Below are 27051 nucleotides of genomic sequence, written 5' to 3' on the forward strand. Positions count from 1 at the left end.
TTTTTTTTTTTTTTTTTTTTTTTTTTTTTTTTTTTTTTTTTTTTTTTTTTGCAAATCTTGCAGCTAAGTCAGTCAGCCAAATGCAAAATCCAAGACCTAAGGGCATTGTGTAGATTTGTGATGCACCCTGGGGGTACATAAGGTTGAGAAACCATTGAGTGGATTACACAGATCCATATATGTAGTTTTTTCATCTCTGACAGATATAACATGAGCACTATTATTCATACTACATAAATTTCCTAGTATACTGTGTGTGAGAGAAAAATTAAATCATGCCAAATCACTTCCATGAAAAAATGTTAAGAAAAGAGGGTTGAAGGTTCAGGCCTCTTTAGTGATATGTCATATATTGTAACACCTATATGCCATACAGATCAACTGCATGATGACAAAGTCTTGGCTAAATATCTGTAAAAAAAATTAATATGCTGATCAATATGTGGATTTATTACGAGATTAAAGAAGTATACAAAATCTGCTAAAGATCTTCCTCTTTAAAATCCTACCATTTCTTCTCACGTCAGTCATCTGAAAATTAGGCACCTGGACTGGGTAAGACCTTTCTCAGGGAATGGCTTCCCCTCTTTATCATATAGATCTAATTTTAAGTGAGATGAGTAGCCTATTGTAGGAACCTATACAGAGTAGTGCTGAGTAGAGCTGAAACTAGGCTTTTATGGCTCGAATCATTGAAACGAAACCAATGCTTGGGACTAGAATTGAGAGAGAGGCCTGTATTGCAAAATGTTATCAAGTATCAAGGTACAGCATGTTTCACACAGGGTTTATGCTGTTGAGCTCGAAGTGTGTGATTGGATATCCATATTGATATAAAGGTAATGAACCCAAAGGCTCAGGATGTTGTAGTACAACTGGTGGTATAATTTTCCCCTTAGCTGTTTTTCAGGATCATCAATCCAGACTGAAATTTTGTTCATCCTTTCCATAAGGCTGTTTGGTTATGGTTTCCTTTGGTTTTGTCTTCTGTCTCATTCCTCTACCTCTAAACAGACTTTGGCAGCAGCAAGAAGAAACGGGACCTGCTTGTGCCCTGAAAACCTGTGCTGAAATTAAATATCCACTAGATAAAACTTGCTGAAACTGCAAGTGAATTAATGTTTTCTCAGTCCTCTCTTTTATACTTAGAATTAAACTTAAGGGTGGTGTAATTTTTTAAACAATTTACCCCTCACTTCTCCCCCTTTTTTCTCTATCATTGGCAATTGATAATTGCAGTGCCTACAAGTGCTCCATGGCTAAGAAGAGAAAAGTTGAAGACCAGATATCAGGAGTTCCTGTCAACAAAAGGAAGTCCCTGCTAATGAAACCCCGCCACTACAGCCCCAGCCTGGATTGCAAAGAAGAAAATGAAGACAGGACGGAGTTACAGGAAGAGATCAGTGTCGTCAAAAGCAGCTCAACTCCAGGTAGTTGCTTGAACTCCACTTGAACCTTAATTCCACGGGAAGGGATAAGAAACAGTATTTTCAGACAGGATGCAGGACATGTTTGACTTCTAAGAGAGCTGGAATGATGCCTTTCTGTCCAGGTTTAACTTCCATTTATTTTGTACAATAACTCCTCCTGGAGTCTAGTAAATGCTTTGTAGGTCTCATAGAGACACAACTACTGCAGCAGGTCAGATATGGAGCAGCATCTGCTTCTCCACTATCTCTGTCAAAGAACAAGCTTAAGCCCACGACTGAGAAAAACACATTTATGAAGAGCAGATTTTCACTGGAATATATAGAACTCTTAGGAAGAAAAAAAAAATAAAAAATGCTTAGCAAAACCTTGTTGACTTTAACATTTAGCAAAGCGATTTCATCCGTGTGACTACTGTGCGTGTTCTGTTTAACACGATTATTAGACTCAGCACTTTTATACTTGTTATTCCAACTCTGCTAAGCCAAACACATCCAACAATTTATAGAAACTTCTACAACGTGCATGCTAGAAAATATGGATGAGGAAGGGGAGACAGAAAGATATAGCTACAGCGTGCTTTTATTACTCTTCTAATACATTTTTTAATATATTTGAGTTGACAAAAAAAATCAAAAATATCAAAAATTTCTTTTCACATGTTTGTTTAAGAATATTCTGCCAAAATAGTTAATCATACAAGTGAGAAGATATCAGTGGAAGAGATCAGGATAGGACCTTGGGAGTCATCTGTAAACAGCAAATGTTAAGATAAAAGCAATGTGATCTGACACTGGGAAATAAGTAATCATAGATAATATGCAAACATTTGAAGAATAGGCTTAAATGCCACTCAGTTGTTGATTGCTATGGGAGTTTAAAGGTATTTTATTTTCTACTCAGATTCTTCTTATCAAATATTTTTGAAGGACAGGATGGTAGATAATCTCATCTAGGGTCTCTTTCCCACAAGATGTTGGACCACATTGTCTTTCAAGGACCCTTCCATCCTGGGCTGTTCTATGATTCTATGATAAATTGAGATTAATAGTTCATGTATTTATCCACTCTAAATTGAATTTCCTTAAAACAAAACACGCACCCCCAAATTTTCTACATATGAATATTATAAAACACGTGAAAGAGGAAGAAAAATGTCTTTCAGAATAAAGAGTCAAATCCTGATTCTACCAAAATCACTGGAAGTCTCTGTGGCATTTCTATACAGAAAAGTTTTCAGTCAGCTGTCACTCGTAAATCTTCTAGGAGTTTCTTCCAAAAATCACGTGAAAGCCCATCACTGTAAAGCCCATCTTCAAAGAGAACATTAATTAGCAAGGTGATACGCAATGTCTCCCTCTGTTGGGTGACATTGCAAGGCAAAATTCATCAAGAAAAAAGTTTCAAGGCTCTCAGTGCCTGTTTAGCCTGCAAGGAGTATTTCTATCTCTTGGCATCTGAAGGGAATCTGTTGGAGTAGGAGTCGGTGTATTTTTGGGGTGGGGGGGATTGTTGTTGTTTGGGATTTTCTTTTTTAGATATACAGATTTTAGCAAATTTTTATTGTATTGATTCAGCCTGGTTCCTGACTATCCAGAGTTGTTTTCAGTAATATGTTTTGATTTCCCTTTGTCTGTCCTCTGCACAGCTTGAAGAACTCAATGAAGGGAATGTACTATGACGGGTGTAAAGGTAGACTCTGTGCCATACACAGATGAACCTAAGTTAATTGATTCTTTACAAAAAAAGGCCAAGTGTTGGGTCAGATCCGCTGATGTAAATGTAGGGGAACCCTATTTGCACCATGCCCTTCAGACAAAACAAAAAAATCCATTTTATTTCAAAAAGATTTATTTGATACCAATGTCTCCCAACTGCTTGTGTAAGTGATAATACAACCTACCCCCTTTTGCATTAATTTTGGCAGCTACAAAACAAATTTCAGCTAACGCATACAGTTGGTCTGGCCATGTAGGCTAATTTGTAATCTCTTAGTGTAATATTGCTCATTTTATTGTGAACTCATGATTCTTGTCTGTTGATTAGTTATTGCTTCAGTTCATGGATTGATGCAACTGTAAACTAAACTGAGTTTTGATTATTTTAAAAGTAAATTTACAGCCTGTAGATGTAAAAAGCAAAGCTGGAACAGCTGAACCATTAAGACTGATTCAACCACAAATTTTTAAACATAGCTTTTAGAAGTTGCAGATTATTTAAGGAAAAAAAAAATCTGCTATTTTTATTTTTCATCTTTCACACTGAAAAACAACTGAAAAGACCTGTTACAACTAAAATGTTTTGTTTGTTTTGTTTTTAGGGGTGGGAGAATTCTATTAAACTGGATCTTGTTACTTTTTGAAATGACCTATTGTCGGGATTCTGTTCTTTTTCAAGTAGTAGAAGAATAAATAATAAAAACTCATTTGACTAAAGTTGGTTATAGAGCCATATCATCATTCTCACTTGCTGAGATGTGAAAAGACAGTAGACTTTACTCAGAATACTGCAATGTGTGTGGTACTAGACCAGCTGCTAAAAAGTTACAATAAGGTTTACAGACATTTTTTTAAATACAACTTTATGCACACAGTGCACAAGGCCACCTCTCCCTGCACGAGTCCAATTTTCTGAAGAAGAATAAGAATTAATCAATATTTTCTTTTAACATATAACAAACAGTTGAACCAAACAATTATGTAAACTGGAAATGACCCAAAATGCTAACAGTTTGGCAGCAGTAAAGTGAAATGCATTGTGGTGCACATGTGCATTTTTGTCCCCCTTTTCCCCTCCACAATAATCTGCACTTAATAGGAATATTTTAAACTATGTAGCTAAGCAACAGAGGTAATTGTTGCTTTCTAGAGCTTTTGTTAGGCACTCTAACACAGCCCAAATATGCATAATTAGGTATAATGTCTATAAATCATTATTGTACACATGTGGGTAGTTAAGTGGATTGAGAGAATAGTTCAATGAATTGGACATATTCACTGAAAATGCTTTTTATTTGTTTTCTGTAGTTCATAATACTTTAAAATTATCATAACCCTTTACACTTTCTCTTAATAGCTCACTGTGTTATTGAGAGAAACTTCATTTGCATTTTAGACCATGCTTAATTTATTATTTAAACCTAGAGTTCTTCTGATTCAGGAAAGGACAGACACATCTTATAAAATAGTCTGTGCTTGTTTATTCATCCTCCTTTCTAGGAAGTAAAATGTTAAATTTTTCAGTTTATGTTGAATAGATCCCAACAAAAGAATGTACCCTATAATCAGCATTATTGAAGGGGCTAGTGTTGTGACTAAATTCTTCCCTTCATCCAAAAATGCTTTTAGTTACTATGGCAATATTTACTTGATCCTGGCAAAACCAGTGTTGATTTTAGAGAGATAATTACCAGAAAGGAAGATGATGGAGATGTATTTTTGAGTGTCCTTGTCAGAGGAAATGTTTATAAAAAATTAAATGAGATACAAAAGGCATATTGTCTTCCACACCGACGACCTCTCCTGCATGCAGCCTTTATTACCTGCTGGCTGCTGCTTTTCTTCTGAAGAAAGATGTTTATAAAGACAGGATGCACTTCAGTGGTGTCTTTAACAAGTCCTTTATGAGTCTGTACATAACAACCATTTCTGTTTGTCTGTGCATGACCTGATCTATCATTTAACATGGCAATTTCAATGGTGACCAGGAGCTTGCCCTTTGTAAAGTATTGAGGATTTTTCCATCAAGGTCTTTTATGGAATCTGGGGTGACTGGGAAAGTAATTAGGGTCTATTTTGAGAAAATATTTGGAAATCTTAGATGAAGAAGTGAAAATAGATCAGAGGAATTTTAAACTGTGCCTGCTTGTGTGTGTATATATATATATATGCATATATTATATAGATTATGTGCATATATGTAGTATCTATCTATGTGTGGAACATCATATTTACATGAATGTATATGAGAGTGTGCATGTGTGTTCACCATCAGTGAGAAATGGTGACATTTATTTCCCATATAGTATTGAGTTACAATATAAAGTAGATATAATCTTAGAAGGGCTTTTCCTGATGCTACACAGTCATTTCAAACAGCCTTGGTGTGAGTTCAATAATTTCAGAGTACCTCTAAGTAAAGAAATGGCAATTGCTAGGTAAATATCTTCATATTGATTCTACAAGATACAAAATGCAGCTATTCTTAACATATTTCTCTTGCTTTTTTCTCATGTAGAGGAGAGTACTCCAAAATCATCTGAAGAAACCCCTCATTTGGGCGGGCAAGAAAATTCCAGTCAAAGACAAGACAACTACTCCAGCTATCAAGATACCGTGGCCAAATCTTTGGTGAACATGGGAAAATTAGCAAAAGACACACCCAGTCAAACAGTGGTAGAAAATCTAAATGATAGTGGCATTCAATCCTTAAAAACAGAAAGTGATGACACTGATGAATGTTACCTGATTAACTCAGCTGAAGGAAAGGAAAAGACTGTTATTTCTGACCCAAAATACTGTTCATCTGAGGAAAATGAAAGTAACTCTGAAATTATGGACAATGAGTGGGATAGCTCCTCAAATTTCTCGGAAGAAACTAGTGTAAAACCCCATGTGACTCAGAAGTTTTTTGTAGAGTGTAATCAATCCAGCATCCTGGAAGTCCCAGAAATCAAGAAGGAAGAAGTCGAATATGGTCCTTGTGAAACACTTTGTGACTCAGAAACAGAGCTGAAAGCACCCCAGGAGTCTCACCCAGATCCTTTTGAAAAGAGAATTCAGAATCCCTTCCCTGAAAGTGAAGAAGATGACAACGAGTGCCTGTCAGAAACCACAGACGTGTCAGTTGAGCTGGACAAAACAAAAGGGAACTTGAGTTTGCTAGAGCAAGCAATCGCTCTGCAGGCAGAGCAAGGGCACGTGTTTCACAGCACCTACAAGGAACTGGATAGGTTTCTTCTGGAGCATCTAGCAGGGGAAAGGAGACAAACCAAAGTTATTGACATTGGTGGGAGACAGATATTTAGCAACAAACGTAAGGAAGTATTTTTGGCTGTTCTTACTGGCTTAAGCATTTATCCTGTGACTGATAGAGTATTCTGATCTGGGTTTTATAGCAACAGTAAAGAATCTGGAATTTAGGTGGTAATTTTGTTAATTATGTACCTTCACACTAGTGCCTTACATCTAACCAGGTTAAACGCTAGGTACTTGGCTACCTGCCAAACTACTATGTGAAATGATCAGTAATGGGTACTAAAAGGGCTGTGTAGCTGGCACTGACAGTCCCTCTCCTCCTTTTCCTCCTCCTCTGCTTCCTCCTCCATAGGGCACTAATACAGACCTCCAAAATTTCAGCAGCCAAAAGAGAAGGCATTGAAATGGTGCACAAGGGCAAGGTTAGGGTGAAAAACTGGCCTCTTCCAAAGATGCCGCCTAATTCCTAAGCCATGTGTTTTCTGAGTTCTGTCTGCTGCACATAGCAGCATTACATTTTGCAACAGCCAGCACTTCTGAGCCAGGAAAGCACAAGCCATGCTCTTCTGCCCCATTGGCCATCAGCAGAAACACCATTAAGTTCCAAAATCCTTATTGTTTCTGGTGGTTTTGAGGCATTCTACAAACCTGTAGGAACATCACTCCATTTTCAGCACTTAATCAGGCTTCCAGAAGTGGAGATTTAAAAGATTTGGGTTTGATTTGTAAACTGGGCTGTCTTGTATGCAACTCCTCAATTAAGGATAATTACAGAACATCAAGAGATGTCATTTTATGAGCACACTCCCTGCTGTAGTAAGTAACAATACATTCATCTGTCCTTTGACTTTTCCTTTTGGCTTTCTGAACACACTGAGGTCACCCCAGAATTGATGCAATTTCTGATTTTGATAAATGATTTACTTTGATATTTCTAATGTTACTTTAGAGTTGTCCCTGTGGACATTGTAAATATTATAGTAATTAAGTTATCTAAAGCCTTTAGAGTGAAAGATAACTGACAGGGGTTTTTTGGAGTTGCAACTGTAAAATATTTCCAGTTGTATTTGGGAAGAAAATGCATGCATCTCAGTTTTGTGTCTCAAGCAGTCTTTTCATTATTATGTCTTAAGCTGTGCATGCATGGTATTAGTCTACATTCTTGCTAAACTACACAAACCTTTATTTACTCAGATGACAATGGCATATGCAGGAACTTTACAGATATCGCTTCTTATGCTGACAGCATGTGTATTCACCAGGTTCACATTGGTGTCAGTGTGACTTTCTCACAGTGCAATTAGGAAGGAGCAGTGATGTAAGAATGGCAGAGTCTGTCCCTTCCTGATTTGTCTCATATTACAAATAGTTGTAGTTTCCAGGTCAGTTCAGAGGTAACACTCATGAAGAAACACTCTAGGCTTTGTTCAGGTTGCATAAACACCATATGACTGTAGTCAGGCACATAATTTTTTCGCTTTATATAATTAACTGGTTTTTATTTCTAAGCAATCCACCATAAAATCCATCAGCTCTTAATTTTAATTCTTGGATATTAGATTAGAAAAAAATGGCTTAAGTTTATATTTATCCATCTATTTAATGATAAACTTTTTCAATTACTGAGGGAAATGCTAAATCATATTTCAGGGTCCCTCTTTATTTCCTGTTCACTATTGCAGCACTTTCCATTTGCAGTGATTGTAAAAAGCTTGTGGTCTCCTGATGATGCTCAGTCTATTTTCTTTCCTCCCTATTTATTTATTTTATTTTTTAACCTAAACACTTGCCAGGAAGTTTAACCCTCAACTCTCTGTGGTGATTCTATCCCAAAGCACGTCCTGCCTCACAATCCAAAAAAAATGAGCTTGAAGGAGACTGTGCTGGCTGCAGCTGTTTTCTCCCCCAGCACCAAATGCTGTTGGCAGCCAATCACAGATGCAGCTAAAACCATCCTCAGCAATTTACTCTGCCACTTCCTCCAGATTTCTCACAAGAGAATTTCTGGACCAGAAATCATTCCTTTCTCGCCCAGACTTTTGATCCTGCATTGGAAATCAAATCAAGGCTTTCTGACCAGTGCTTCTTGCACAACTCCAGGTGCTTGAAACAAAAATGAGGAATGCACTGTGGCCATTACAGAATGGTATCTGTGGGTCTGGGCTGAGACCTCACCTTTGAAAGGGTATCGGCTGCTCCACGTTTTCTCTGTCTTTGTGGGCTGCTCCACAAAGCGGCATTGCCATGTGTACCAGAGGGAGCTGCTTGCCTTGCCTCTCAAATGTAAAGTGGCATGTATTCAGTTTCCTAACAAAGAACCTACAGCCTAGAGATCTGTGATATTTAAGGAATGGCTTCTGGTTGAAATGCTTTTTGTTTGTTTGTTTGTTTGTTTCACACCTCAGCTTTTATTTAGTTGTCCCAGCTTCCTGGAGTCTGACATTAACAGAGCAAAAGATTGTTTCTGCTTTTTTTATTTATTCCTTTATAGATCTTGCTGTTGGCTGATGCTGCCAGTTTTCCAGCTTATTGGATTGTGGCTTCTGTCCTGTTTTAGGATCTGAATGGAATAAATGGCACTGCAATCCTAAATGTATATAGTTCAGCACATAAAGTGGTGTATTGGGAGGGGGGAGTCGTTGTTTAAAGGACACAGCGTGAAAAGCTAAGGTAATGTTTAGGTTGCATGTTGTCTCTGTTAAAACTTGGCATTGGAATTAAATCTGAAATACAAAATAGAGACTATCACACTGCTAGGACCACTCAGCTGAGTGCAGACAGGGGGCTAAACCCAAACAAAATCCTTGTCTGATTTCTCTGCAGATTCACCCAGGCCTGAAAAGAGAGAAACCAAATGCCCCATCCCAGGATGTGATGGCACAGGGCACGTGACTGGGCTGTACCCTCACCACCGCAGTCTCTCAGGCTGTCCACATAAAGTTAGAGTGCCACTAGAAAGTGAGTATCATCACTGCAGACCAGAATAACAGCTGGATCTGGCTCAGTATCGTGAGTAGTGTTTACTTATGCTGGAGAAGGGCCCCTTTTTTCTGGGTGAGATTGCAGAATGAGACTAAGAGAGAAGCCATCCCACCCTCTTTGCCCTCCAGTTCTTAGCTGTAGTTCTACTAACCACACTTATGCAGCTCGAGTACTCAGCAGTAGCATTACAAACAGCAGTAGGCTCCTCAGGAGATAGCCCAGCTATCTCCACCCTGCCAGCAGACCTGCACACTGTAATCTCATGAATCTTCAAGACTTTGCTTGCTCACGCCTTTGCTAAGGCAGGCATCACACAGACAGCACGTGCTTCTTTCAGAGCTGTGGCCTCATTTGCCGCAATCACACACCGAGGCTGCTGGTTTTCATTGCCAACAGCTGAGAGGCCTGGGCATGCTTTCCAGTGTCCTCCTTACCACTGAGCTAAAAAAGGTTACTTCCATCAGTACATCCCAGAGCTAGTCCACAGCAGGTCCCTCTCTTATGTGTTAGTATCACACTAATCCTTTTATGTCCAGTCTAGCCTGAATTTCCCTGCTTATTTCTAACTGTGCTGCTCTGATTACATTGGTTTGTGTGTGTGTGTGTAATCCTGCAATACGATGCAATGAAATGTTTAATAATAAGCCAAAACTTAATGTGAAATTATCTACTCAAACAACCTAGTTAGCTAGATTGTTCATTGCGGTGGTATGCATAACAATGAATTAAAAGCATATTTTCACTTTGCCAGCATCCTCTTCCTAACTGTACCTCTACATTTTTTAAAATCTGGTACTAAACCGTACTTATGGAAACATCTGCTGAGTTAAGCAGAGTGCTGCATTTGGAAGGCCTTCACAACATCACCTTTCTGAAAAGTTAAAATTAATAAGTCCTTGTTAATTATCACACTTCCAATCAGGTGTGTTCTGTCCTCCTGGAAAAAAAAAAAAAAAAAGAAAAAGAAAAAAGTTATAATTTTGTTCCTGAAAGAACAAACTAGTTGACTGAACAGTCAGTTTTTGTGAAACACTACCCCAAAGATACATATTGTTTAATACGGACATACATCAGTCTTACTAAAGGGGATTCACAGCAAAGGGCATAAGAAATGTACATGCAATTGCAGTCACCACTAGGAGTGTAAGCCGCTGCTTGGCAGCATGACCAATTGGTCCCAGGTAGTTTCAGCACAGATGATCAGAAGGTACAAGGGTTCAAAGGGGACATATTGAGATCCTCTGATAAAATGCATGAACAGCCTTCCTCTGTGCTTGAGGGTTTGGCCTCCCTGAGACAGAGAGGGTCTGCAGCTATATGTAGCATGACCATGTGACCCAGGGCTCCTCTATCACCTGCCTTTTCCAGTTGATTGCGTTAGTGATGTATGAACCAAACAAAAAAGGGTGTTCATGATGTAACATCTTTGCTAACTTCCATCTATGTTCTTTAAAGTCTGTGGAAACAATGATGTGCATGTGAGAAGACAAATTACAGTAATATAAGCTGGTGTATGCTAGAGGCACCACACTTACTGTGCTGTAGGTCCTTTTCCTCTCCTCTTCTTCTGTAGTCAGAATGTGACAGAACTGAGAATGAGTCCAAAGAGGAAACGTTAATATTTTTTTAATACATGTATTTTTATTTGATGTGTGTTATCAACTTTTTTTTTTTAATTATTCCTGTTTAGTTCTTGCCATGCACGAAAATGTTTTAAAGTGCCCTACCCCGGGATGTACTGGAAGAGGACATGTCAACAGCAATCGCAACACACACCGAAGGTAGATCAGAAAAGTTGCTGTTCACTTAAAATCTAACATGTACTCAGAAGTAAACTGATGGGTACATCTCAGAATTAGATGATATGTACTACTCTGCACACTGTCTATGAATGCATATGCCTGTATTATTTATAACAAAAAAATTGGTTTTTATTCCATTACCTAAAAAATGGCTGTAGCACTGACGATGGCATATTCCACTAGTACTTTTCAGAGATGTGATTTAAAGCTATAATTTCATCACTATCTTCACAATGAAAAGTTATTATGTACAAGGAGTAGGAATAAACAAATATATTATTATTGCTACAACTGGGAAATCCAGTGGAAACCAAAAACCATTTGTTTTGCACCACATACATGGTAGTCCTTGGCAGGAACTTCTGATCAAGGTGTATTACTTTACAGCAAAACAGAAAATTTTAGGTGGAATATTTTAGAGTCCATTTAGAAGCTCCATTTATTACCCTCAGAAATGCCATCTTCCTGCTTGGAACATCCCTGCCTGTTTAACCTGCTGCCTGCAGGGAGAAAGTAAAATTGAGGAAAGCCTTGCAGACAGGCAGCTGGGGAATCACAGCTGGACTGCAGGTGAGGCACAGAGTCAGTACACTCTGTCTCCAGCAAGCCACTGTTGTCTGCACAGCTCTTGTCAGTAGGGTTTTCTGCTGGAAGCCACCAAGCCAAAATAGTCCATATACTGCTTCTGGAAAAATACAATGTCAGTCTTACAAACTTGGAATGTTAAAAATGTCGAAACCGACTTTCTTTGTTGAATTGAATTTTTGGAGGATTTGGAGTTTTTTTGCTGATCGATTGATTGGTTATTGTATGAAGGCACAGAAATTGAGGATTATCATACTATGTGACTAATCTTTAGTATAAAAAGTCAGGTTTTTTCCAGAGATATGGCAATCTTGTCTGCAAGAATATATAAGGAACACCAAATATTTTGTTTTTGTGTTTCCTGTTTTAAATCCCCAGTCATCTTCGAAGCACATCAGCTGTATCATGAGCAACCCATGAGTAGGATAAAAAAACATGTTTTAATCTAATAAAGCAAACAGAAAAAATAAGCTAGCACAACTTGAAATGACAAAATGTGTTCATTGCTAACAGTCACTCACATATCCCTGTTTTTTTCCCAAATTCACTTTCATTTTAATCAGTAGGAGGCTTATATATGCATGGTTTAACTGATAAAGTAAATGTCATTTGTCAAAAAATTTACTAGTGACTTGCCAGACACAAAACATCAAAGCTGAACTGTGGAAAACTCCTACATGATTCAGTTTCCAGATATATCACCTAAAATACAGAAATTTCACAGTTTTGCATTAAGGATGGAAAACTAGATGAATCTGGTTTATAGCAGCAGCAGTTCCCATAGATGTGCAGAACATCAGAGAAGTTCAAAGTCATTGGGTTCCACAGCACACATTTCTCTTACTTAAGAATTAATTTTAACATTGAGGGGTTTTTTTGTGTTTTCTTTTCTTCACCTTTGCTTTTCAACAGCCTTTCTGGTTGTCCAATTGCCGCAGCTGAAAAGTTGGCAATGTCCCAGGAAAAGAACCATCTTGAGTCTCCAAAAGCTGGGCAGTGCCATGATCAGACTCACAGGTAGGAATGCTCACAAACCAGTCCCTCCAAAGTATTTATGGACAAACTCTATTGACTGGTGCTCAGGTCTTTCACCTATTTCAGATTTCAGCTGCAGAGGTAACTTGGTTTTCCAAAATGAACCTCTGTAAAGCTAAATAACCTGACTGTATCTCAAAATAAACAGCTGTCTTTCTGCTGGTTCTTTTGCATGTGGTTGACATTAAAGGCAATAGACCTACCTTTTGACAAGTAATCAAATATATCCTTCTTACTTTCACACAAGTAACCTGATCAGAACAATTCATGGAGTTTCTTAATTTTAAGTTTATAGGTTTAATCAGTTGAATTTATTTTTTTTTTACAATGGCATCAAAAAGGAGAAACACTTTTTATTGCAATTGCATTTTGTTTGAGTTATATGGACCCTACAGACATGCATAATTTGCACATCATTGGCACCACGACCATTACAACCTATTATATTCAGGTCTATTTGGGGACACTTTAATTTGTGGATTATTGACATGATCAGCTCTAATGGTTCCTTCAGAGCCATTACAGAATATTATGTCCATGTGTCTGCCAACTGCACGTGCCTTAATTCTACATATGAAAAGTCCTTAGGAAATTGCTAAAGACAAGTAGTTACTGAACATTAACTAAACAGAATAACATACCATAAATCATTCATTCCTCCCAAATAGCACAAGCAATTATTTCAGATCATCTTATATTATATTTATACCATATCATTCACAGTAAAGTGGGAACAATAGTGATTCAAAAAACCTGAAAGTCCTCTAACTAGAAAAATTCCAGCCATTTTTTGTAAATAAAGGAAGCCACATCCTACAGAGGTAATCTAGCAGTAAATTGATATCTGTCTTGTAAATATCCCAAACTGTTACTAAACAATACTAAATTTTTTTATGTCCTCATCTTTGAATTGTGAAGTAGTCAAAGTACGCTTTGACTACTAAGCTCAGCCACTGTATTTATGTTGTTTATTTCTTGTATACACCTACCAGTAAGTTTTACATGTGACAATAGCACAATTTTTTTTTTTTGAGATGCAAACATATGCTTTATTATGTATTTTTTGTCAAAAGGTTATTTAAAGGTATTCCTGTCTTTCTCCTCCATTCTCTTCCTCCTTCTTGTAGGACCAATTTAGCAAAGCAGCCTGAGGTATCTCAGTACAGTTACAGAACTTCACAGCCAGTCGCCTCCTCCAGAGGCACCTTGACGAAGGAACAGGAGAAGTTTGGGAAAGTACCATTTGATTATGCCAGTTTTGATGCACAAGTCTTTGGCAAACGCACAACAGCACCTCTGGCACAAGGAAGAAAAACACCTCAGTTTCTTGAATGTAAGCTTGAAAATCAGTTATCTCTTGGAAAAGAGGCAAAATGTCAGACTTTTTTTTCTTTTGTTCTACTTTCAAACTTCTAGAATTCTAAAAAGTTTTGTAGGAAGCACTTTTAATCACTTGTGGCCAGAATGGTAAATAGAATCCCTAGCTGGCTACATATAGAATGCTAGAACACTAAATACTACAAGGTTTACTTTTTTGGTGCTTCTTTTAAAAGCAATTATCAGTGGAAAAGAGGAGTAAAAAGAAATACTTTACATTTTATCTGTTACATTCTTCATTGGCTAAATTGTGATATCTTCATGTGATGGGATGTTGTCATAAGAAGTCCCATGGAATGTGTCTGCATAAGACATAATGAATTGCAGTACAAGGAAATCCAAGTTAGGTTTCAAAGGCACTTCAAGTACCTTTTAGATGCATCCATACAGGTATTATTCCTCCTAGGTGAGCATGTGCCTCAGATGCTCTACTGGCCTGGACTGAATTTATTTTGATATCTTATATTACTGTACAACATCATATTTGTAGTGCAGATATATCCAATGCATCAAATTGTTACCAATATTGCTCTGCTTACATCACTTACAGATTTGCTGAGGTACTACTCTGTAAAAATGAGATACCGCAGCGTGGACACAAATGATCATTTACTGCAGATACTCTTCACAATTTGCATGGGAAACTTCAACAAGATTCTGTCATTGTGTTGACCACTATAAAATATCATTCAGTTCAAAGAAACAAATAATTCTGTTGTCATGAGGGAAATGGAAAAGAAAGGTTTCATTGCACCATAAGTGGGTTCATAAGAAAATAGATTCAGAACAATGTGACAAAAGACTCTTTGGTTGGCTTTTGTTTTGTTAATGGTAAAAAAAAAAAAAAAAAGGTAAAGTAAAATAAAATAGGAAAAAAAAAATTATCCCAAATATCCTAACAAAGGAAAACATTCATAGTAAGGTGAACAGAAAAGCAAAAATTTTTATATATTCATAAATATATATATAAGATAATTAAATATAACTCTAATACTATAAAATATTATATATGTTTTATATACTTATAAAATTTGTGTTCGTTTATTTGTGTATGTGTCCGAGTACACACAAACACATATATATATGTTTGTAGGTATCTGTGTTTCATATATATACATAAAAACACTCTGTTTAAAATTGCAAATGAAAAGTAGATATTTATCTGGCCTGGAAAATAGGCTTGTTCAAATGAAAGCAAATATGTGCATTGCCAGCTTCTTGGGTGGCAGATTTTCCAATATTGTTTGTAAAATTGAATATTCCCTATTAGCTGTCTCTTTGCACAGATGTATGTCTATTTCACAGGTTCATTTCAGAGAAAAAATGATTGAAATGTTTTTATACAAATGCAAATACATACATATGCAATTTATGTATGAAGTATATCAGGGCTGAAGTTTACAGCCTGTTGTTCTTGCAAAGATTGCAGTGTGCAGCTATTATTTTAATGGAAAGGTGAAAGTAAAAGAGCTGGTGAGTGCTTTAACTATGCAGGTATACAGAAGTTGGCAATAAGAAGCTGATGATGTAGTGATTGGTTCAGATTCCTATGTAAATACATAGCCAGCCAAAAGCCCATCATTAGCCCTTTGTGGATTCTGCACTTGCAAACTTGTTTTGTTAACAAAAACATGCACCCTTTATAGCCTGAGGGGTTTTTGTTTGGTTTGTTTGTTGATTTTTTTATCTTTTAAGGTGGGTAATGGAAAATGCACTTTTCTGCTCTTCAAATACAATTTGAATTTCATTGTAGTAACTGCTAAAAAATGTAGATTCTTTTGCTTGAGCTGCAGTATTAAAACAGGGTAGATAAATCCTTTTTAATTTGCACTGGAGAAAAGGGAGAACTGAATCATGAGGCTTTCATGTATTGCTCTACTGAGATGCCTCCAGTACTTAGAAAAATGGAATACAGCATTCAGCTACAGTCAAAGCACATAAACAAGCCTTTCTTTTAGAGCATCCCAAGTTTGAGGAAAGATGAGTCCTTCAATGCCTTGTGTAGCTCTTAGCATTAAAATGCACTCAGCCAAAGCTCTACATCCAAAGGGATCCAGAGCCTTGGGGCTCAGATCTTCAGGGAGCGAGCAGATGGCCATATGCAGAAATGTTCTTGGTGTATCTGAGTGTAGGCTGAGAAATTGGATTTTGCTTAGTTTATCTTTGTAGGGCACTGTGAGAGCTACAGACAAAAGAAGTGATTATTGCTTCCTTAGAGCTGAAATCATGGTGCTGTGTTTTCCCTGCAACAGTTTATGACATCTCAAGTTCCAAAATCCAGAACAGAGAGCAGAGTTCTCTCTACCTTTTTTAGAGTAAGTGCTACTCATGGAGAAGAAAACACACACCACTTTTGCCTGTGAAAGTGCTTTTCTGTTCACCTGTTAGCATTTCATTCTCAGCTGACCTCCTTCTGCCTAATAAATCTGAATATTATTACAAATACAGCCAACAAAAGACTGTAAATCAAGATAATTTGAATGTTCATTGCCATTATTTTTTAATTGATTAAAGGATAGACTTAAATTTCTAAAAATTTCCACAAAAGTACTGTATATTCCTTACAGGTATTGTTTTTATCTGATTGGTCTGGTTCATTCAAGAGCCGTGTCTTGTTCTCCTAAGCAAAGCTATTTAAATAACAGACTTATTCATCTAAGTAGGGTAAGCAGTGTTGTTTTAGCTAAGACAGGACAAGTCACTCTTGGTTTTTTTACACAATAGAGCTCTAAGAGGAAGCCTCTATAAGAATACACTTACAATTGCATTTACCCACTGGTGTGGTCAAATCATAATGGATAACATGCTTATGCTTTCTCAGTCTTTCCTTGGACATCATTACTTTTAATGCCTAAATTAAGGATAAGTGAAATATGAGTAAAAACCTCAGATGATTGTTAAAAGATGTGTATTTCTTCAAGTAAAAATTAAATCATCGTGTTTTTAAAACCATTTTTACTGCAAACCCTTACTGACAACAGGAAAAGGACTGTTTTAAATGTAATCTTTGAATATTTTTATGTATGAAATTGTAGTCTGAGAAACAAAACTATTTAATGGGAAAAATTTCATACATGCAATTGCTAATCAAATCTCTCTTCAACAGCAAAGCATTTTTCAAATCCAGTGAAATTTTCTAATCGACTGCCTAGTGCTAGCGCCCACACACAGAGCCCTTGCCATGCCAACTCTTATAGCTACGGTCAATGTAGTGAAGACACCCACATAGCAGCAGCTGCTGCTATCCTGAACCTTTCCACCCGCTGCAGGGAAGCAGCAGAGATCCTCTCCAACAAACCACAGAGTCTGTCTGCCAAGGTAGGGTAGTCCAAGAACCTGGAGGGTGTGCTAGCTACTGAACTGTGTGAATAAACTGTCTTTCATGTTAGTGACTGCATTAAATCCCCCAAAAGGAGGCTTCTGTTTGCATGCTCTTTTGAAGAGAGACAGAGGAAAAAAAAGTCAGTAATGCAGTGACCAGTTCTGATAAACCTAAATAAATAGCAGGAATTATGTTGTTAATTCTTTTCATAATTGAGCTCTAATTACAAGGGGGGAGTTTTCTGGGAGGAAAAAAGAAAAAGGTTATTTGAAATCCAGCAACAATCTGTGATGGATAATGAGTTAGATATGTTTTAAGATGGAGTTTTTCTCCCTCTGAAACCTGCCATTAGTAATCATTTTGGAGACTGATTTAAAAAATTATAAAAATCATATGATTAATCGGGGTGATATTTTGCTAGCAATGGAACAGAACTACACCTATGGAGTCTGTTGTGTTTGGAGCTCCTAACAGTTTGGCAAGGCAGAGAGGGGGGAATAACAACTGACTTTGGTAAAATTCCCCTTTCTGCTGGCAAGAGTGGAGAATCAGGCCCACTGCGCTTGGAGATAGATAATTTGGGCAAGTCTGTCATAATGGAAAGCTGCCTAATTTTGTAGATGTTTGTGTGGCTTTCATGTTTTGGTTTCTGCTCTGCGTTTCCTCACAGATCTTTATGATATACAAATGGTACTGTGTGAACTATGAGCCTTATTTTCTGTGCCATTACATAGTATTATAATGCTGATGAAAATAGACAAGATTTTCTTCTGATGATAGTGGTGTGGGAGCACTGTTGTTTATTATTTGTATTAAAGTCACACATGTTCCACTGCAAAGAAACTTTTGAAAGCTCTATGTAGATAAGAGGGTGTCATTACAAGATCTTGAGGAGAAATCATTTGGAAAAAAAAAAAATAAAGAAGTACATTGTCAGAATACAGCATAGCAGATTTGCTTCTGCTGTGGGACTCTGAGTCGTGTTGAGTGCTCCAAAAGAGAGATAACCTATTTCTCTATAAGTCAGTGTCACTATACCTTATCTGTTTTAGCATCAGGCTCAGTCTGGCTAGAGGTGTCTTCCACAGCTGTTGATCTACAATTAGGTTGAGAGTTCATTCACCATTGCTGAGAGTTTAGCTGTTATTTTTTGAGTGGAATCATTAATTTTACCACCTGCATAACACTTCATTAGGTATTCTGAGTCTTGTGCCTTTGCAGAGTGGTATCCCCTACTTTGCTGCTTTTGATTTCTACTTGTGAAGTTTTCGACCTTGAAATTAACGTTGAGAGATGCCACAGGGTAGACTCTTCAGAATATGTCCACATGTATTCCCTGTAACTCAGACATTATCTGCCCCAAGGACTGCTCACAGAACATTTCACTATGACAGATCCATCCCTGATAACTGCTGTAAAACACTCCTTCCACCAGTCTTCAATAGAGACTTCTTCTAGTGGGGAAATGGAAACTGATGCCAATGGTTGGATTAAATTGCTGCAGCAGCCTTTGGCTGACCTCAGCAATAGACCTTTGTTGCCAGAGATGAGCAGTAAAGGGACCAGGCATAACCCAAAGACTTTCTCCTATGTACCTGCTTCACAGTTGCCAAATCGCAGGGAAGGATTGAATGGAAGTGAACATAATAGTAACGATATGGAAGGACACTTGGGGCACATAGCTTGCTCCTTTTTCACAGCCAGGAATCCAGCCTAAAAGAAAATCACCTGCATACCTTGCTATCTGGCTGCCTTCGCTTTTGCCAGACTTTCTGGAGGGCATACTGCTACAAAACATCTGACAGAAGAATCGGAATTAGCTTCTGGCCAAAACACAGACAAGTAAGCCCCAAACAGATTTGGTGTCCAAAACCGCATAAAACCTATTTTAATTTGGTTTTGGATATTTACTACTTTGATCCTATAGGATTCAAACAAAAAAATTGTGGGATTAGGTTGCCAAACTCTCTTCAATGAAGGTGTTTTCTAATTTTAAAATATGAAACAATAAAATAAGACTACTTTTAAAGAGACTACTAACTATTTATCAGTGTTTCTGAATTGTTTGCAGTGGATAGTGGCCAAAAATGTAAATATTTAGTTGCTAGAATAACTTACAAATTTTTATATATTAAAAAAAAATCTTTATAGACTTAGTGTTTGAACATACATAGTGCAACACATTACTACAGAGTTAATTATTTCCTTCTTCTATTCCGCAGCACACACATTCACCAGGTTTGAAAGTACCTGTGTGGGGTGCCTGTGTTCAGAGGCCCACAGTAATAAACCTCTCAGCCCTGCTCCTTGTGTCATTCTTTTGTTCCTTTGTGTAAGAAAACCTCATTAGCATCGTCCATACTTTATCAGATCAAAGCTCCTGACTTGTAAAGGTGTTTGTTGTTCTTTGAGCATCAGGCAGCCTCCCAGCAATCCAAGTCATAATACTTTGCAGATGGCAGGCTGAGTAGTGTTAGACCAAGGACATGTCAGACTGCAGAGGACTTCTTAGGCTTGCTGGAAATCCTTTGCAAGTTGCACAGTTGTTAGAGATGTAAAAATATTGTGCTTCTATTTTTTAAAAGCAGAACTTCAAACATTTCAAGCAAGTGGCATTTTCTTGTATTTGCTTAAGGTGTGCATATGTTGTCTTGCTTAAACAAGTGGGAAAACACCAAAACACTTCTTAGCATAAGTGTTTCCAAAGTAATTTATTTTTTCTTTCTATCTCTTAAATTTTGTTTCTTGACCTCCACAGTGCTGTCTCTCTCTTAGAAGAAGTTGGATGGTTTATGCTCTACATATCCATTCAAAAGGGGGAGTCTAAGACAACAAAAGTGAAAGCAAAGGGTAGGAAGGATAGACAAGTCAGACCATTCATAAGCAAAAATTCCAAAGAGACCTAATGTACGAGGGGATCTGCCAAATAGCCCAAGTTTAAAAATATTAACTTAAATTTGAAGCAATTTAAAACATAAATTTATTCTGAAATGAGCAGTAATATGGATCCTAACGCTTCTTTATTAATTATCTATCAGTTGCATAAAGAACAATAAGATCACCAGATACCTTGATGATTATTTTTTCTAAAATAGTTAATCCCACATTGATGTTGCACTGTCTGAGCCATTCAGCCTCCACCTAGGGATGCAGCAAACTGTTTCCCAACAGTCTCCTGGTTGCATTTGATTTGCAGTTTATGTAGATTCCTTCAGGTCCTTTTGAAGTCAACAGAAGGGCTCCCCTAGAAGGCTTAGCCTGCAGCTTCTAGCACTGTGCAAGAGTCTACATCATCATAACTTCCAGGGATCTCCCTTGTTTACAGCCCTCACCACACACGTCTCACAGAGGTAGCTGCGAGCAGTACAGCTTATCTGTATCCTCATCACTTCTGCTTGCCAAATATTTTGTTGACTGTTTTGGTGTTTTTCCCACCTGTTCAGACAAAATGGCATATGCACACTATGCCTTGAAAGAAAACAAAAAAATGACACTTGCTAAAAATGTTTAAAGTTCAAAGTCTGTTTCTGAACAAAATTATGTCATCTCTCAACTCTTGGATATTGATGATGGTGATAATTACATCAATTTTTAAAAATGTAGCTAGTACTCAGCACGTTTTTCAGGCAGTACTTTACTCCAAATACGTTAAAGCCTAAATACAGGATGAAAAATCATCCAAAGAACCATCCTGTAATACTGCTGTGCATAGTGGTCTCCGAGCACCTCCTTGGCTAGCTTTTTTTAATTTGTGAACTGCTCTGGACTGAAATTGAGACTCCATTTTTGTTTCAGATGTTGCTGTTCTGTTCTAAGTTTTCTTGTTTTGACTCAAATTAGTATTTTAATTTGCTACAGAAGGACTGAAGTGCTTAAATTAAAGTGTGAAAGTTGAGGACTAGGTGGATGTGTTTTTGTTGGCTGGGTATAGAAAAGATTGTGCTCTTTTGGATGGATTTGCATTAAGAATAGTATTCATACACATGGCAAGATACAAGTCTCAAAGTTACTCCCAATACGAGAACTTAAGAGCTTTTCTGAGCTTTCCAAACCAGACTGAGCTGCTAGGGGGAATGCAAAATCATTGGTCATGTTGTTTCTTTGGATTTACTTAGTATTATTAAACTGTATGGCTGATGCCAACCAAAGAATACATAAAATCCCTTATATGATACAATCTCCCTAATGTCACAGGTTTGAAAAAAGATCCATGCAGACATCATAATTTACCCTTTCTGATCCAGCTATGAGATAAAGCTTAACTTGTAATCATTACTGGAGAATATTAAATGTTGTGAGCGATCTGATGGACCAAAAGCATACGGAAAAATTCAGGAGAAATTTACCACAGAAAAACCACAATCCTTTATTGTCCTAACTGTTGTAGTACAGTTCTAAGGACAACACTTAATGAAGTACTAGAAAATATTCTGCTATATTTATTTCGTAAAATAAAGGAGGCTGAGAAAGATTGACTTTAAAGTACAAAGCACTTGGAGAGGATAGAGATAATTTTTTGTTTACTACTAGAGTACTCTTTGTACCTTATTTTTTCCACTGAATAGATGCTGGAAAAAAAGAAAATGTGCTCTGATCATTTTTCTCTCATTTTTTATTCTGGAATCCTTTTACCAGCTGCTTGCAAAACTTGGGGGGGTGATTGCACTGTCACTGATGTGGTAGTAGATAAGAAGTAACCTGAATTTAATTACCATGTGTATCTTCTCACACTCAGTGATTTTTCTTCATTGCTTCAGTGGATATTTTCCTGGTTTACAACAGTATAATTGTAAATAAGATCAAAATTAGGGTCCAAAGATTTACACAGCTGCAAACTAATATTAGTTAGGAAACAATAAGATACATTTGCACCTTTATTTTGCTTACATTTTAAAGGAAGAGTCATAACAGTTTACATTGTTTTAGTAGCTACATTTTAAATATGTCATGATAAATGGATAAATATAGGCCTGTTCACACATGCACAAGAGTCAACAGTAACAGGATCTTGCCTCCACTGAGAACACTGCTTAGCCCGAGCTAAGCATAGTAAGTGCCATTTTCTGTCAACATGTCATAGGAATGCTCTAGCATTTTTTGCCATTTGCCATTTTTTGTCTTTATACTTCCATTTTAAAATTGATATAAAAATAAATTTGGTAAAACAAGCAAAGGAGACATATTGAGAGGAGGATGAGAGTAGGAATACAAACTGGAGCAGTAACTCTGACTTCCTTTTTTTTGCTCTGCCATTTGGAGTGTGCTATGAGGGCAGCAAAGCAATAGCTCTTTTATATCATTCTGAATAAAAAGGCATGCTGTAAACGTGTGATCCATCCTGCAATGGGCAAAGGGGGAAATTTTTCCCATGACTTTATTTAATTGTTGTGGGCATCTGTGAGCTCACTTAAACCCCATCTGCACGCTACTTCACAAACACCCAACCCAGCTTTCCCTGATCAGAATTAGGTACATGTTGGACCACTCAACTTCTATATGAATTTCAGGAAAGTGTTGAGAAAGCTTTAAATATCTGTGTTAGGAAATGTTCTACTTATCAGCCAGAGCTCCTTGTGGAGGCTAATGGTATCTGTTTCTCAGAGGCAATGATTTTTTGATACCGTTCTATGATAAGTTGCATTGACGAAGGGACCTCGACTGGTTTTTGTCCTTTTTGTTGTTGCTGTTGCCTTCTGAGTAGTTGATATTTTGTCAGTGACAGAGACTCTGCACTATTTATGGGTTTTGCACTATAAAACTACCACAGCCCAGTCACATGGCTTCCTTTCCTAAGCCATCTGTCACAGAGGTCTGGAATTTTATGTGAATGTTGGTTGTGCAGACTTAACCCAAGTTTTTTTATTATGAAAAATGTCAGCAACTACAATATTTAGCGTTTTACTTTACATTGGTCATTAAACTTGATTACTGTAGCTCTGTTTCATTGCTATAGTTACATATCAGCTATGAAGCCAAAAAGCACTGGGGTGATCGTGGCAGAGCTGTACTGTCAGATCCTGGAGTGTGCGCTTGGCACTGATATAGTTAATATCTTGGGTTTTTGTAACTAAGGTTTATTAATGCTGGTATAAAAATGTATTTGATATTATACAGATGGCATAAGATGTTGTGGTTAGTAAGTTATTATCCAGGATAAGCTGCACTGTCAAATTCAGGGCTTAAAACTATCACAGGAGATTAAACTATTTACTAAAAGGGGGCAGAAAGATATAACCAAAGCGTCTTAGTATGAACATATTAGAAGTGTATTTACTTCCCATAAATATAATAAAACATCTCTCTTTTTAAGCTGTATGATTGAAAATGTGAACTTTGCTATGTGAGAGAAGCAAACATAAGCGGTGCCTGAGTTTCTGAACCAAGGGGCAAGCAGATGGCTTCGTAGTGCTTCGGTCTAGGTGGGCATCTGTGTCAGGCTCATGGAAACAAAATGGAGTCAGGCTGTCTGAGTGAGGAGAGTTTGCTGGGCCCTGAATTGTCGTCTTTTACCAGAGTTTTCCTTCTGATTAAAAAAATTTACCTTTAAACAAGTCTTCACTGGTAGTGGTAGAAGATAGGGCTGCATCATGCTTACACCCTTAGTCCAACTACGGTGGCCATGTCACACTTTCAGTTCAGAGGGAGAATTCCTTCTTTCGCCACAACTGTTTTTAAGATCCTTGAGCAAGGACAAGTTTCATTACCCTATCTTTAACCACTAAATGGTAAACTAATAATCAAACCCCAGCAATATTTATTGGGAAGAAAGACAAAGGGACTCTTTCTGCCAGTGTCTTCCTGAGGAAGAGGTCTAAGAAAGATGAAAAACTTGCACCCTGGACATATTTGTCTCTTTTCTCTTTACAAAACAACTTCTAGGTAATTCACTTACACTATTAGTTGACTTTTAAATTTCTTAAGGTAGGAAATCTTGGTTTATATGACTATCTTCTACAATTATACAGCATCTACCATGTCTAGCCCCAAATTTCCAAGTGCTATCTAAGCCTTGAGGTGATACAAATAAAAAATAGTAGTGATGGCAATAACAGGAAGGCAAAGAGCAGTGTTAATTAAAGCATTCTGCATGTAAATCTAGGACACTGCTATTTATCTCCATAGTCTTTAAATGTTTTCCACCTTATTCAGGTCAACACACTGAACTAGACTACTGAATGCTCCTCCAGAAGCCACCTTTCATCTCTTTCCCTACTTAACTTCAGTAATTATTGGCAACAGCAAGGAGTAGTCTTGTATTCATCCCCATATAAAAAATATTTCAATTTACAGCATAACATATTGAGCATTAAGGGAAATTTTTTGTTGCTTCCATTACTAATGGAAGCTGCACTTTCAGCAGCTTTATATCATTCCAAGAAGAGGAGTTTGTCGTCTTTTTCTGGGATCACACATGGTGAGGCAGGACAGTGAGGTTTCCTCTTCTTGTTCTAGTATTGCCAAGCAGCACTTGCCCCTTGTGAGCAGGAGCTGCTCTGAGAGCTGACATGAGAGCTTCTGACAGTTGGAAAGAAAAATTTTGTCTCTCCCCAAACTGCACACACCTCTGCAATAAGAGGCTGCTCTTTGTTGTACTTTCCAGGTAGCAAAGGCTTTGTTAAGTCATGCAGGAGGTCTCCATCAGGGAGAACCTCCTTAAGATCCTCCTGTACCTCCCAGTCTAGTGGTCTCAGTGCATACCTGTGCCTTAGTGGCCTAGTCAAATTATGATTAAGGCAATATATTATTTTAAGTGTTGTAGAAAACTCCAGTGAAAATTTCTCCTATTGTGTTACCTTTAGACATATTTCTTCCCCCCTCCTTTTCCCCCCATGATGCAGATGTTGTAATGTTTCCAGGGTGTGGGGGGAAGGGAGGATATATAATAGTAATGCTGTTGATGACCTAAACAATGCATTAATGCTTTTAACTGTGAATTGGGGTCATAGTTCTCTGTAAGAGTGAAAAGATCAAGAAGATTTAAAGCTAAACTTTTTTTAAATAAAACTAGATTTAGGGTGTATAGGTTATGGTTTAAGGCATCTTATTTAAATTCTACTTACTATGTTTAAGCTGAGATGCAGGACACCATTACTGAAGCTACCCTTAAGTCTGCCTAAGAGTTGGACATTAACTGACATAAATCGAAAAGCTGGGTTTAGATTCAGATAAATTTAAATAAAAGCGTGCATTTATATTTATCCTTTAAAAGCACCACATGGTTATTTTACAGCCTTACCATGTCCATATCTAAACATGTCTCTATTTCCTGTTGCATGTCAGGGAGCTGAGATAGAAGTGGATGAAAATGGCACTCTGGATTTGAGCATGAAAAAGAATCGCAGCCAAGACAAAGTTATGCCTCTCACTTCTTCCAGCACAGCACTTCCCACTCCTTCCTCTTCTCCTTTCAAAGCAAGCAGCATCCTGGTAAATGCAGCCTTCTACCAGGCTCTTTGTGAACAGGAAGGCTGGGATACACCAATCAACTACAGCAAGACCCATGGCAGGAAAGAAGAAGAAAAAGAGGTATTTTTTCAGTTTCTTAGTGACTTTTCCCCTTGAATGAGGGACCATATGATGGTCTTAGGGACCATCTTGTGCAGTTTAAAGGTAATCAATTTCCACACGTAGAGGCTTGTGAACACTGAGATGGTTTGAGTGGTCTCTTGGATATAGCATAAAAAATCATCACTCACTTTGAAAAATCTTGCTCTCAGAGCCTACTTGTTAATGTCTATAAGTCTTTAAGATAAGGGAATCAAAGGTATCCATCATTAGAGATTGCTTTTTGAATTTTGTTTCTAGTGGTTCAGTCCTGTAGCACATACACCCAAATGGACTAGGGATCACTTGGTAAAAAAGAAAAACAAACCAAAAGTAACCCGAACAAACAAAATAAAACCACAGCAGTTCTTTCACGCTGAAACAAAAAGCAATTTTTCCACACCAACTCTTCATAATTCTAGATAACTCATTATCTAAGCATTTAAACACAGGCTTAGAACCCTGCCTGCAATATTCTTTCAGTGGAAAACTTTTTGTTACATTTAACATACTTCAAGAAATTTCTGCCAGTAAGCTTTAGATCTCCAACTTGAAACTTCTATGAGTAATCTTCTAGAGTATCACTTCCAACTCAATAACTGTCTTGATTTTGGTTTTGTTTCTGTTTTGCTCTTTCATATCTGTTTACCCTGTGTTGACAACAAAGCAGCATAGTCTACTTCGGTCTTTCCTTCTTATTCCTCTGTCATGCTGGCAACTTTGGATTTATTCATTAATCTTGAGCTTGACTGTCAAAATATGGACCGCTTGCATTTTTCTTAAATGAGGGAAGGACCACCAGATCTTAAAAAAGTTGATAAGATAAAATCTTGGTAATTAACATGGACAACTTACAGTTTTCTGAAACAGACTAAAAGCTGCCCTATTAGGAGGTTTTATACAGCCTCAAATATTTTACTCCCCATTTGGTTTTATATACAAAATAATACATTTGAACATTATATTTATTATGAAATTACCTTTTGTTGAAATAGCAGAA

The 27051-nt window shown here is 37.3% G+C and overlaps 1 protein-coding gene across 6 annotated transcripts in view; it reads left to right on the forward strand.

Annotated features, from left to right (window-relative positions):
* The window catches only part of ST18 (ST18, C2H2C-type zinc finger), a 186444-nt gene that overhangs the window by 134557 nt on the left and 24836 nt on the right, over window positions 1–27051 (forward strand). For all 6 annotated transcript variants that reach the window (XM_027894102.1, XM_027894101.1, XM_027894106.1 and 3 more), the window contains 8 exons: window positions 1240–1430; window positions 5665–6462; window positions 9228–9362; window positions 11077–11167; window positions 12686–12790; window positions 13936–14141; window positions 17292–17503; window positions 25788–26033. In XM_027894102.1, coding sequence (XP_027749903.1) covers window positions 1240–1430; window positions 5665–6462; window positions 9228–9362; window positions 11077–11167; window positions 12686–12790; window positions 13936–14141; window positions 17292–17503; window positions 25788–26033 — 1984 coding nt within the window. The remainder of the gene's footprint in view (window positions 1–1239; window positions 1431–5664; window positions 6463–9227; window positions 9363–11076; window positions 11168–12685; window positions 12791–13935; window positions 14142–17291; window positions 17504–25787; window positions 26034–27051) is intronic.

Source organism: Empidonax traillii, unplaced genomic scaffold, assembly GCF_003031625.1.
Source record: "Empidonax traillii isolate 1590-97213 ecotype Southwest subspecies unplaced genomic scaffold, ASM303162v1 scaffold416:size516265, whole genome shotgun sequence".
Lineage (NCBI taxonomy): Eukaryota > Metazoa > Chordata > Aves > Passeriformes > Tyrannidae > Empidonax > Empidonax traillii.